This window comes from Chelonia mydas, chromosome 6 (assembly GCF_015237465.2).
Source record: "Chelonia mydas isolate rCheMyd1 chromosome 6, rCheMyd1.pri.v2, whole genome shotgun sequence".
Taxonomy (NCBI): domain Eukaryota; kingdom Metazoa; phylum Chordata; order Testudines; family Cheloniidae; genus Chelonia; species Chelonia mydas.
This window is the reverse complement of record NC_051246.2, coordinates 34241975-34255167: the sequence shown is the minus strand read 5'-3', so window position 1 is coordinate 34255167 and position 13193 is coordinate 34241975. Positions and strand designations below refer to the sequence as shown.

Below are 13193 nucleotides of genomic sequence, written 5' to 3'. Positions count from 1 at the left end.
GGCAGGCAGGATGATCTGCCACTGCCCTCCCTCGCATTTCTGCAAGCGCAGAGCTGCCTGGCAGCTCCGGCTCACTGACTCTGCAACTGGACACAACCTCCTGGGTCCCAGTGCTGATCGGCTTCCCCGTCTATGTGTGCTGGATGCCCTGTTTTTTGTACAATGGTAAGTGCTCATGGTGGGGCAGGACAAGGGGAGCGGGGGGAAAGGGATGGGGAGGGAAGGAAGAGACAGTGGGGAAGGAACTGGGTTTGGATAGGGGAGGGGGATTTGGGAGTGAGGGGGTATGGGGTAGGGGACAGTGGGAGAAGCAGGGAGAAGGGGATGGGATGGGGAGAGAAGAGGATGGGGGAGAAGCAGGAGCCAAGTATACAGTGTCTTCTGGCAGCAGCTGGGGCTCCCCCCATTAAGCAGGCCCATCGAACCCTCACCCTAAGAAGCCCCACCACCCCATGCACCTGGACCATCCCAGTGAGCCCTCCCCCCTCCACACCTGGACTCCCACCCCACTGAGCTCCAAAAAGCTACAACTGACCTGCACCCCACCAAGCCCCACTCCTCCAGCACTTGGACCGCCCCCCGCTGAGCCTCATACCCTCACACTCAGACCCCACCAGCTGAGCCCCAACCACCTTTACCTGGATCCCCATGCAGAGTCCCATTGCTCCTGTACCCAGAACCCCAAAACAAGCACCCGTGCATTCAGATCCCCCACTGAGCTGCCAGCACCCAGATTGCCCCATACAGAACCCTCTTACCCCACACCTGGATTCCCACACACTAAGCCCCTCCACACTTGGATCCTGCCTGGCCACACCTGGTGCACCTGGTGTGGGGGGCGGGCAGGGCCACACAGTGTATCTGCGGCAAGTCTGGGTCTTGCACTGTGTCAGGGTTAGGTGCAGCCTCACTGCTGAGTCCCTGTCCTGAGGGGGCTGAGGACTGCAGGGTGAACTCCCACCTTCTTGCGTCCAGTGGCCTGTGCTCCCTACTGTCAGGCTGGAAGCTTCACGTTTATTTATTGACTAATAAAATTTGCAGAATTTTAAAATACTGTACATAGACTTTTTTAAATTTTTTGGCACAGAATCCCCTCAGGAGTAACCTGCCTGGGAATCAGAGGGAGAAACTGTGCAGCTGAAGCTGCTCTTGGTTATTTCAGCCCTTCTGATGAGCGTGAGAGGCTGTGAAATCTGAAATCTTTGTGCCTAACATTTTATCACCAGTTAAAAATTACTACAAGTACGGCAAGAGCAACCCTATTTAGCAGTGACAACATAACTTGTTAGTTGGTCAAAACTTCCATGCAGGAGTCTGTATAATCACTCACTTCCCAAAACACTCCATAGCCTCTCATGAATGTCCAGAATTTGGATACCGGCTAGGAGAAGCTGCAGAAGCAGGCTGCACTTGCCTGTATTCCACCAGCAGGTTTCCCTATTGCTCTGTCCCTTCACTGCCAGTATTAAGCATACCTCTCAGCCTTCAAACATAAAAGTGTGGGTTGCCTGTAAGTATAATGGCCTCCATGTTGACCAGTACCCATGATTGACCCAATAATCTCCAAAGCTGAAGGCATGAGCCTTTATAGCTTATACTAAAGAACTTGGTTCTCAAACCAGGAGTTATCACAAACATCCTCTAGTTTGGGTACAGAGGGAAACACAACATATACACTGACCAGAGAGTTACACAACAAAATATATAAAATATGAATCACACCACAATTTACAAATTCTTAATTTATAAATATTAAATCTGTTTTAAAGAGGTTTCTTTACTGTGTGAGTCACATGCAACTATACCATCCTCCTGCATAGATCAGCTGCAGGGTTTGAACCCCCTTGGCCTTCAGATCCCTAACAGAATTTATCAGAATTAATACATATACAGAATTATTGATATTAATATATACAGAAGTAATTGCTAGCCCCTTTGTAGACCAGTCACTGGAGAACAACTTGAGACACATGTTCCTAGTGGATTACACAACTGTTATTTACCCATCAGCAGTCTCTTGTCTTTCTGAAAGTGAATAACTGTGTTTATGGCTCACTGTGATGGGCTACTCACCTCCTGAGTGCCTCCTATCAGCTGGATGTGGTACTGCAATCTTTCCCACTCTTGATGCCCCATGTAGATTCCCAACCTCACTAGGCAATTCTTCAGTGGCTCAGCCCTCCAGCTAAGTCACACCATGAAAAGTGAACCCCTTCCAGGGTAGAAAAAAATTCTCCAAACTATCTGTCATCATCTGGGTCTTCAGCCCTTTCTCTGGGCCCTTTAAATCCACCCTTTCACTTGAGTTGCTAAAGGAGCCTTGTCCCCTTCTTGGGGCTTAGGCAACTTTATTAGTGGCCAGTGGGGGAACCAAGCCCTACAACTACTCTGGGTTCCATCCCAGGGACCCTACAAACAGCAGTCACATGTTGCTTCCTTTAATTAGTGCCTGCTGCATTTCCTGGGCCTCTTCTTGGTCCCTTTACCTTCACCCATTACCTTAGGGTTAAAGTTCTCAGGTCCTCTCTCTCTCTCCCCCACCAAACACAGCCCACTGAGCTCCTAGGGCCAGAGTGGAGCACCCTTCCTTGACCGTCTTGCCCCAGCTGGGAACCCCCTGCTAAGGCCCTGCAGCTCCTTTTATATGAGCCTATTGGGCTCTGATTGACTGTTTCCATGCAGCCTTTTTAGGCAGGCCTTCGCTACTCATATCCAGGCGTGGGATGTAGCAGGATCACATGGCCTCCAAGAGGGAGCCATGAAGGGCCAGGTACACCCCTTCACACAATTTTTGTTAAATTAAATTTGTTGGATTTAGATTGGCTATTATGGCTAAAAAGTTCTAAAACACTTTATAGACAATCACTCTTGATATATAACTGATATTCTAGGAATCAGAATATTAGGAGCAATAGTATGGCCAAAGGTCAGGTCCCAGAGCTTTTTAGATTTCTTGCAAAATGAGTACTTAGAAAAGAGTGAGACGCCTCAGCAAAAATGCAAAACCACCTGTTTTTTCAACAGCTTTTTATAAACTTTTCAGAACTTGTAAAAAGAAAGTTGTAGAATCAATACATCAAAAATACGTAATTCACTAAGGATTATAATACATTTTTTCCTTTTACCAAAACTCACTCAGTTATGTTTACTATTCTTGGCTCTGTTAAATTAAAACTATTTAATGCTACCTTTGCACCATAATAACATAATTTATTGGAAGGGTTGTTCCATGTAGCACTTAAATTGCTTGAGGTAATTGATTTTGCCTTGATGGTTGCACCAAGTAAAACTCTATTTCTTTTTAGGAATGCTCTTAATTGTGCTATGGGTACCATGGCATGGACATATTCATTTAGCTGCCCTGGGGGTATTCTCTCTGGTGCATGTTTCCTTCTTGATTTGGGATTGGAATCTTGAGTCATAAGCTCTTGGGACCTCTTGTCCAGTAATATCATCTGTACTGTACACCTGTGACAAGGGCATTCTTCATAGCCATACCTACAAACTTAGTGAGATACAGACCAGATGGCCAGTTTTCTATAAACTGCAGTTCATATGGGAAATATGATTTGGTCAGTATCCCCATTTCTGAATCTACCCAAAAATTTCAGCACCTGGTACTGGAGGGCTCCTCGTCAATATCAAAGAGGTAGCAACCAAAGAAGACGACATTGCTCAAAGGCCTTTTTATCTGCTATGATGACACTACCTGTGAACAAAAGCAGCAAGTGTGATTATCATCAAGAGTTCAGTTGTCAGACAAAACATATCCTCTATTTTCCCTCTCTGAGGGCAGACTTTTTTTCTATGTGGCATAAAGTAAACTATCTCAAAGTGTTTGGGTTTAGAAATCAGGAAAATTATATGATTCCTCTTCATACCACTTTTCAACTTCCTCCCTCCTCCTTTTTCAGGGAAAACTCTCAAAAAAACCTCCTATGGCAGGAATCTATTAACTTTCTACAACTGAGAGCAAAAAAAAAAAAGAAAGAAAGAAATTTCTCAAGAATATCTAGAGAATTCTACTTGTACTTTCTTTACTGCTTAATTTTGAAAAAGATCCTGGATCTATAAGAGTTGAACAAATAGATCAAAAGGTTCAAATGCCATATGGTGATTCTGGCCTCTTTTTGTGCAATTGACAGATTTGAGTCTTTCAGCCTGAAAGATATGTACTTTGACATCGCTATTAAGGCTACTCACAGAAAGTACCTCAGATTTTGTGTAAGATCCAATGATTGGGAGTTGAAGCTAGACAGATTCACACTGGAAATAAGGTGTAATTTTTTAACAGCAAAGGTAATTATTCATTGGAACAATTTACAGAGGGTTGTAGTAGGTTCTCAATCATTGGCAATTTTTAAATCAAGATTGGGTATTTTTCTACAAGATATTCTCTAGTTCAAACAGGAATTTTTTGGAGGAAGTTCTGTGGCTTGTATTATACAGGAGGTCAGACTTCATGATCACAATAGTCCCTTCTGGCCTTAGAATCTATGAATAATTAAGTGATCAGTAGAGAAAACAAGATTACATGTAACTATGCTATAGCTAATAAGATCAATTCACTTTGCTTTGAAATTAGTCCTTGGCTCACTGAATTCAGGGATTGTATGCTATGGATTTTCCTGGACAGTATTGTAGCAATGTCTTAAAGAACAGGATGAAAGCTGTTCCCTAAAGTTATGTCAAGAACCTGTGAGACTGAGGGAACAATGGCAATAAAGTGGATCTTCATAGATTCCCTTTACCTTATATATGAAGGATGGTTCTCGGACATTATCTGAGCCACAGGTGACTGGAACAGCATGAGTGTATCCTAAAAGGATATGTAGCAATTATCATAATTTAAAAATGGGGTCTTATTGCCCAAAGGGCAAACAAGGGCTGGAAGAGATCTAGTCTCAGTGGAAGATGTCTTCTTGGTGGATTCGAATCAGTGATTCCTGCATGCACTTACTTCTCTGACATTTCTTCACCATTTCATCAGGAAGCTCAAGATGAGAGAGCCCACATCATTCTCATGAGAAAAAAGAAAAGGAGTACTTGTGGCACCTTAGAGACTAACCAGTTTATTTGAGCATGAGCTTTCGTGAGCTACAGCTCACTTCATGGTTTAAATTTGGGCTTATCAATTTTGGTATTTAGTAGTACTACACATGTTCATATACTGCCAACAGATCCAGACCTACTGTTTCACAACCACTGGTAACTTCAAGTCTGATCTAGAATGGTTCCATCTGGCATCTGGGATCATCAAATCCTATTAAATATTGATACTGAAGACTGGAATCTTTATCTAAACCTTCTGTGTACAATCCAGTTCAGGTATAGGGTGCCAAGGTCTTGAATGCACCTTTTATGCATCATCTTAATCTTATAGTTTCCAGTCTGGTCTTGAAGAGCAAATTAGAACAGCAAAGATCACTGGAGCCCCAAATGCTCCAGCCATACCATCTTTTCCTTACCAATATTCCCTGTGCCATGGGTCAGGATTGGGGCAGGTGTAGAAGTACCTACAGTGGTCATACGCCACTCAAAGAATCTCATACATTATGGACATCTTCAGGCAGCCAGATCCACCAACTTAGTGATTGCTTTGCACATGCAAATATTCACTGAGTTGCTGCAGTGAGGGTCAGGATCTGGCACTGAAAATTCAGGAGAGGTTCAATAGATTCTTTTGTAGCCCAAAAGAAAACCCAATTACAAATCAGAATGGAAGCTCTGATTTAAAAATCTCATCAAGAATGGAACTGGAATAGAAAGAGGAATCAAATTCAAATATTTCTGGTAATATTTCCACCTAAAGAAGTTAGGCTTTGCTCTGTCTATAGTCATATCTACAATGGCTATCAAATGAATAGGGTCATACCCTATATAGTCAAACTACCGTGATGTTTAAAGGACTCATTAATGTTGTATCTCCATTTAGAAAACTACGATCAACTACTTTTGAATCTAGTTCTGCAAGACTGATAGTGCATCTGCTTAACCAATGTAAGGATGGGCTGTATATTACCTGTTTCTGAAGATGTAATTACTAGAAAAACTAATAGAAGAGTGAGCGAGTGAGCTACAGGCTTTGATATCTGAATTTCACAGGGAAAAGGAGGCTCTCTACTCCTTCACCTAAATTTTATTCTTAAAATAGTCAGAGTTTCATTTAAGTCATTCTATTGCTTTCTTGGTTTTCTTGCTAAAACTTCATAATGCACATGGAAAAGACAGATTACCTAACCTTTACCTTCCTGTTAAAATGGGTTTAAACTACTGCTCAGAGAGGAAGAATATTATCCTGGTCTCTAGTTTTTGTCCTCTGATTTATGTAGTGATGATAGCTAGTATACTATTCCAGTCAACTACCATTCACTCTCTGTACATGATATTTGAGTGAACAGGTGTGAGATTGAGTAGTTAATGTATCCGTAGCAATTTCATGTCATTTCATCTGATTTTAGACAAAACATTCAACTAATCTCTGCTTGTTGAGTAAATAAACATTTTATTGTTAATTTGAATTAAGCCGTTCTACATTTCATAGGTTTATTGAAGTGAAAAGTTATTTTTCAGTTACACAGCATATCAAATATATGTTCACGAAAGAAAAGTGTGTTTTATAATAAATGCATGATTTGAAATTTTGCTGTGCAATTTCACACTTATAACAGTAGATGGCACAGTTTAACAAGCTTATGTTCTAATAAATTTGTTAGTCTCTAAGGTGCCACAAGTCCTCCTTTTCTTTTTATGGATACAGACTAACACGACTGCTACTCTGAAACCTGTCATTTAACAACATAGTTACTCATTTATAGTTAATTTTCTAAAGGGCAATATAGGAACATGAAAACTTCAAAACCAGTTTTTGGATTAAAAATATAACAACTGAAATAGATATAAAAGCTTGGTGACTTGAGAAGAAGGCCAGAGTCACTTAAGGCTCAAACATCATTTCCAACTTAAAAGATCTATTAAATGTTTTCAGATGTGGATCTGTAAGAAAATAGTCTGCTTCATTAAAACACATAATTTAGCATTTGATATTTACCACTAAAGAAGCTTTCTCTGGTCCAAAGTTGAGATCATTCCAATTCAAATCTATGGAAGCTTAAAAATATAGAAATTTGGGCATACCTGCTTTTGTTTTTAAGGTATAAAACAGTATCTATTATAAGCCTCTCTTTTCAGATGCATCTAACTTTGTGAAACATTAACTCTTTGGGACCGAAATATTTCAAGCTTGGTCTCTGCCCAAACATGATTGTTTTGGAAAGTTTCAGCAAACTCCCTGTGGTTATGTTTGAGTTATGACTCTGGTAGAAAGCATGTCTTTCTGTCATAAAAAGGTGCAATATTTTCCTCTTCAGCATAACTAAAAAATAGTTAACATTTGAGATTTGAAATTTGGAATGTATATAGTCTCTGACAAGTAGTACATGATTTAACAATTTCTTAAATTTTGTGTTGTGAAAATAACAATTACGAACGTTTGAAAATGTATCCTGTATCAGGATTATTAAATTTCATTAATGTTTATGCTACACTTTAATCATCCTGTGCACCTATGTTGTGGTCTGTGCAATGAAATACATAGCGCCCATTGAGATGATCTCAGCATGCTGGGAGTTCTGTTACAAGAAGCGTTATTCTGGCTTACCCAAAACAAAAACACCTGCTGCAAAAGCTCTCATTAAAGATTCCATAGCCAAGTGGATTGAGCACAAGATTGAAAATGATGCAGTCTTGAGTTCTTTTCCCCTGACTTGATTTAATAGTAGTTTGCACTTATGTAAAAGTCTATAAATATTATTTAGTTAGGCCTCAAAACATTCTGTGAGGTAGCAAATCTGTATTTTACAGAGAGGGTAACTGAGTTACACAGAGATTAAGTGTCTTTCCCAAGGTCATACAGCAAGTCGATAGGAGGATCAGAACCAGTCTCCTAACTACTAAGTCCTTACCTTATCCACTACACAGCAGTTTCGTTCAAGGGAAATTGCTTAACCCGTCTTTGTTTTAGTTATTGCATTTGTAAAAGCCAGCTAAGAATTTTGCGAAGACAGATGAGATTTTTTGAGTTCTACAGGTGAAAAAGAATTATGGATACTGTCACAGAACTTGTTGAGCTCCACCTTTTGGAAACTCATACTGCTATGAGGGGATCCAAATGCTGAATCCCACACTTCCTTAGCTTTCTGGGGCTGGGCAGAGTCCCTTGCTTTGGGCCTCTAGGCACGCACCTTATGTCTGATACCCTTCTGGACAGTGGGGATTTCACAGTCAAATTGCTTAAGCCCTGAAACTAGTGCCATCTCCCCCACGCCTATCGAGCACTATTGGACATTCCCTGCTTTTTGTCACCTGTCTCTGTTCTGTCTGGGGATTCTTCTTCAAGTGTATGCGTGCCCAGTGCATTGTCATCAGAGATTTTTCTCACAGCCATATTCCATTGGGGCTGTGCGTGTGCCTTCTGCTGCCTCACAGTATTGCATGATGGTATAAAGGGCAGAGCTGCCCCCAACCCCAATCAGTTCCTTTCTACTGCCCATGTTGGGTGTTAGTTCTATCTTGCTAACGCAAGTTTTCTCTTGTTTGGGTATTGTATATAGTTGGTACTCATTAATAGTTAATAGTTTTAGCGTTAAGATATTTTTAATAGTAGGTTTTCTCTATTGGGCTACTTTTTTGTATTCTGGTTTCTGCCATTTGGGTACTGGGTGTTGGGACATGCTTCAGTTCTCAGGCTTCAATACCTTCGAGAAGCCAGTTAGTGACCTGCACTCCAGGTGCCTCAAGTGCCTAGGAGAGGCTAATGTCAGAGACAGGTGCCAAATCTTCAGGGACTTTAAGCCCAGAACTAAAAAGGATAGGGAGGTCAGACTAAAACAACTTCTGATGGAGGCAGTCCAGCTCCCACCCTCAGAGACTCTCTGTTCGGAGAGCTCCTCCTGTATTGGCAGAGTCTCAATGCCGATCTTCTCCAGTACCGAGGAAGAGGCACTGGAAGACAACACTGAAGGACTAGTATCCTGGAGATCAAGGTCCATGGCACCAAAGTCCATCAAACATGCTGGGAAGGAGGGTAGAGTGCACTCAATCCAAGGCACTCTCCAATACAAATAACTTCTCAGACAGGGTCATTGACTCTAGCTCTGGTACCAGTCCCGTTATGATCGTCCCCTAAGGTGGCACCAACTGGTTCGGGGATCCTGTCTTTGTTGGTTTAGTGGCAGCAAGAGGCTACCCCGATGCCGTCAACACTTGAAGCATATACTATGGCATGTGACCTGCTGAATCTCTCCGTACTGGTTATGCCATGGTTCAAAAATCATCTTGCCTGGTACCGACAGTTACTCATCAAGATTTGTCAACTTCAGTTCAGTGTCTGATACTGTGGGCATCTCCGGACACACTACTGCCTCTCTGTATGGTGCTGTATGGTGGTTAACTCTCAGCCAACCAGAAATTTTGACTAATTGGCACCCCCCATTCTCCCAACATGCTGAATAACAAAGCTCTTACTGTACTACTATCTATTACTCAGCTTAAGTTGCAAAGGGATGTGTTGTGGAACTAAAAGTTTAACTCCGCAGATGAACCATGTGGGGTCAATATGGTTCCACTTCATGGAATTTGTATTTTCAATTTTCTTTTTAAAAACTCAGTCATATTAAAATATGTTAGAAGATTAAGGTCACAAAGTAAAGCATTCAGAAGTTAGGAAATTATACAAATAAGGTTGCCTGTGAACCCTTAATTTAGCCTCCTTGTGCATGTGGATTATTACAGTCTTTAATTACATATGATCTCATATTTTTTCCACAGAAATCCTTCCTCATTCAGTACACAGAGAGGTCAGTGCTCAATGAAACAGGGTTGTATAATGAATGAGTCTTTTGCTCTATCTCATTCATTGCGGAAGTTGGAAGGTGTGTAGCAAATGAGACAGAGAATTGGAGGAAGAGAAAGGGTGGTCTTGTGTTTGAATTATCCAAAATACTGAACAGCTGCTCATTCAGTGAACTGCATACATTCTGTGCACTGAATGAGGCAGGGGACCTGTGAAAAACTGCATATGTGATCAGCTCATAGAGCATATGCACCTTCATATATAAGGACAACTCAGATTGGTCTGCAGGTTGCAAGATGGATTTCAGCCCTTGCACTTTCATGACAAAATTCTCTGGTCCTGGTATCACAAACATTGTAGTGGTTCAGCATGCCCCTCCCCCCTTACCTAATAGCATGCCAGTGTGTATAGCTGAATTTGAGGCAGCAATATGTAGAATCTTTCCCCTCCCCTCTCCTCTCTTTCACCAGCCCAAAGTGTTCCAGTATTCTTCCATTCTCCAGATGGGATCTGTTATTGTTGACCCTCTCCCCACAATTGCAATAGAGAAAGCAAACAGATGCTTCATCTTTGAGGTGATACTCTCAGGAGACAAAGAGAAGTTGTGTGTCTATATAAATAAATATATATATAAGATGCATGCACCACTACATTTGTACTTTATCCTTAAGTGGCCCCCTGCACAAAGGTGAATGTCATCCTTGGATTCTAAGCTCTCTTGGATGGTCTTCATACTTTTCTGTAAGGTGCCTAGCATGTTTAAGTCCAGTAGACTACTTGTGGAAGTAGCTGCTCACCAATTGCATAAGGAGTTCATCGTCTGGTCCTAAGTGAGTTGGATATACTGTACATTTCTATCTATTTAGTATTTTTATTGCCTCCATTACCAGAGGGTCTGAAAGACCCTCACAATCTTTAATGTATTTACCTTATCCAACACTATTAAAATGGGGAATAAAAGTCTATAAATACTATTGTCTACATTTTATAGATGTGCAGCTGAGGCCCAGAGAGACTAAGTGACTTGCCTAAGGTCATAGAGGAAGTCTGTGCCAGAGCAGGGAGTTGAACCTAGGTCTCCTTGGTCCTAGGCTGGCACCTTAAGTGCTTGACAATCCTTCTTTTTTACATGGAATTTCTACCTTCTCAGGGCCAGTCTTTTTTCTGATGCTGAGAAGTTAATGGAAGAGATTAGGAAAACATCTTTGCTATATAAGTTAAAATGTCTAATTTGGAGATACAGCTGTCTTTCACCTTTCCCCACCTCTCTTCCTGAAACATAGTCACTATAATAAAGAAATCTTTTATAAAGCCAAGTGTGCAAATAACTGTCAACTAATTTTTCCCCCACTTGTGATAAACTCACTCGTTCCTGTACCTAAGAAGACTTGTATTACTACTCTGCTGTAGAAAGTCAGGTATTCTCCCTCTGCCTCTGATATGTTGACTATATTAACCTCAGTGTCTCTGCAGAAAACTATGAAGAGTTCTGCCTCAGTGAAGGGAGGGGTTACTAGCTAATGCTTGTCTTTGTCCTTTTGAGGTGACAGTGGACACTACTCCACCCAATTTGATTCAAGACACTGATTTGTCTGAGGCAGAGGAAATTCTAAAGGAACAACCTGGCTCAAACCTCTCAATGTTTTCTGCTAAAAGACCTACCAAGCCTATGCCAGAACTGTTACCAAATAACTTAGAATTATGCCATCATTTAGTTGCTTCAAAAGAAATATGCCTATTGATGATAAGAAAAGCCTGATGATGCATTTACTAATTACAGTATGTCAGCAACAGTTTTTTGGTGCCATTTGTAGCTCTGCCTTTTGCTCATGTGACAATAATGAACACAGTAGCCATTCCAGAAAGATTACAGAAAATTCAAGGCCATTTTACAGAGGATAATTCTAATTGTTTATTTTCAGGTTTAAATAAATGTGATGTGGATTTATTTATTTACTAAGAATTGATATATATGTAGTGCTCAGGAAAATAGCCTCTAATGTCTAATTAGTGGTTAGTGAGCATAAAAAGACTTTGCAGTTCAGATAAGCAAACAAATAGCTTGCTAGAACTTTGTTACAGCTGCATCTCACCTTCCCACTATAGCATCAGGTATCTTTACCAGGATGTAGTTGTCCATAGTGTGCTATAGCAGTCAAAGCTGTATTGGTGCATATCAAAATATTTGAGTAACCACTCTGGAGAAATTCACTTTTTTTTTTTTGTAGATGAAATTTCATACTATTCAGGGACTTCCCTGTCACACACTGCATTCTGGGGAACCACTAACTGGCTGCCAAAAATTCAGATTAAAAGAAAGAAAAATACTAGGGTGACTTTTTACTAATACCAAATCTTAAAATTGACTGAAAAGATTTGCCCATCTCATTAGTCCAAAGTTGAATTAATAGATTTTGGCATTGCTTTATTACCAATGCTTATGAAATTAATGTATGGGCAACATAGATTTTATGCGATCCTGCTAAGCCAAACCAAACCAAACCCAATAATGCTAATATTGCTCTCTAGTTTATCCATAATTAGGTAGCTTGAGGAAATTTGTCAGGCCAGAACGTTCCTTTAAAAACTTGACTATGTGGCATTTGGCAGTAGGACTCAAAACAACTATTGGAGAAGGTAAGGTACATTTTCTAAACAATACTAAGGAAAGGTAAAATGCAGTGTTAGGTGAGCGTATGTCTTCAGCCTACTTGCCACAACTTTTATGTCTTTTTAGAATTACCTAGGTGTCTCATGTCATACTCAAAGATTTATGTTCTATATAATAGACAAAAACTAATGGATATTCTGCGCAAACTTGTCATCTTGTTCATTTTATTTGTTGAAGGGTAATGGTACTGTATAAGTTGTTATATCCTACCCATTTTGCTTCAGTGTGTCTAGATTTGTGTTACTACACTAAAATGAGCTGATCTACGTATGCATTTTCCCTGACAACTGAATAGAAAGCAAGAAAGCAAAGCAGATTAAAAGAATGCTTGATATTTTCTTATTGTTTTTTATTTTAGCCAAGGATCCCATCCAAATGGGCCTTTCAGTACAAACCTACTGACAATACCAAAACAAAGATCATCTTCGGTGACGTTAACTTATCATATAGGTCCCAGACGAGCTGGTAAGATAGCAGTCTGTTATTCTACACACCTTGCAGCATGTTGCTATGATTATGAGAAATTTGATTTAAATTAAACCCTCTTGTTTATAGGTGGGACTCCACACATTACAATAATTTTTTGACATATTATTTTGTACATTATAACATCAGTGTAAGTTAGCATCAGTATGTAGCACATGCTTGAAAATAATTTTAATCTAATTT

The 13193-nt window shown here is 40.4% G+C and overlaps 1 protein-coding gene across 1 annotated transcript in view; it reads left to right on the top strand.

The window, feature by feature from the left end:
- PDE3B (phosphodiesterase 3B) overlaps positions 1-13193 on the top strand; it is a 249828-nt gene that overhangs the window by 175421 nt on the left and 61214 nt on the right. Inside the window, exon 5 of the mRNA XM_007057098.4 lies at positions 12883-12989. Within this exon, the coding sequence (XP_007057160.3) occupies positions 12883-12989 (107 nt within the window). The remainder of the gene's footprint in view (positions 1-12882; positions 12990-13193) is intronic.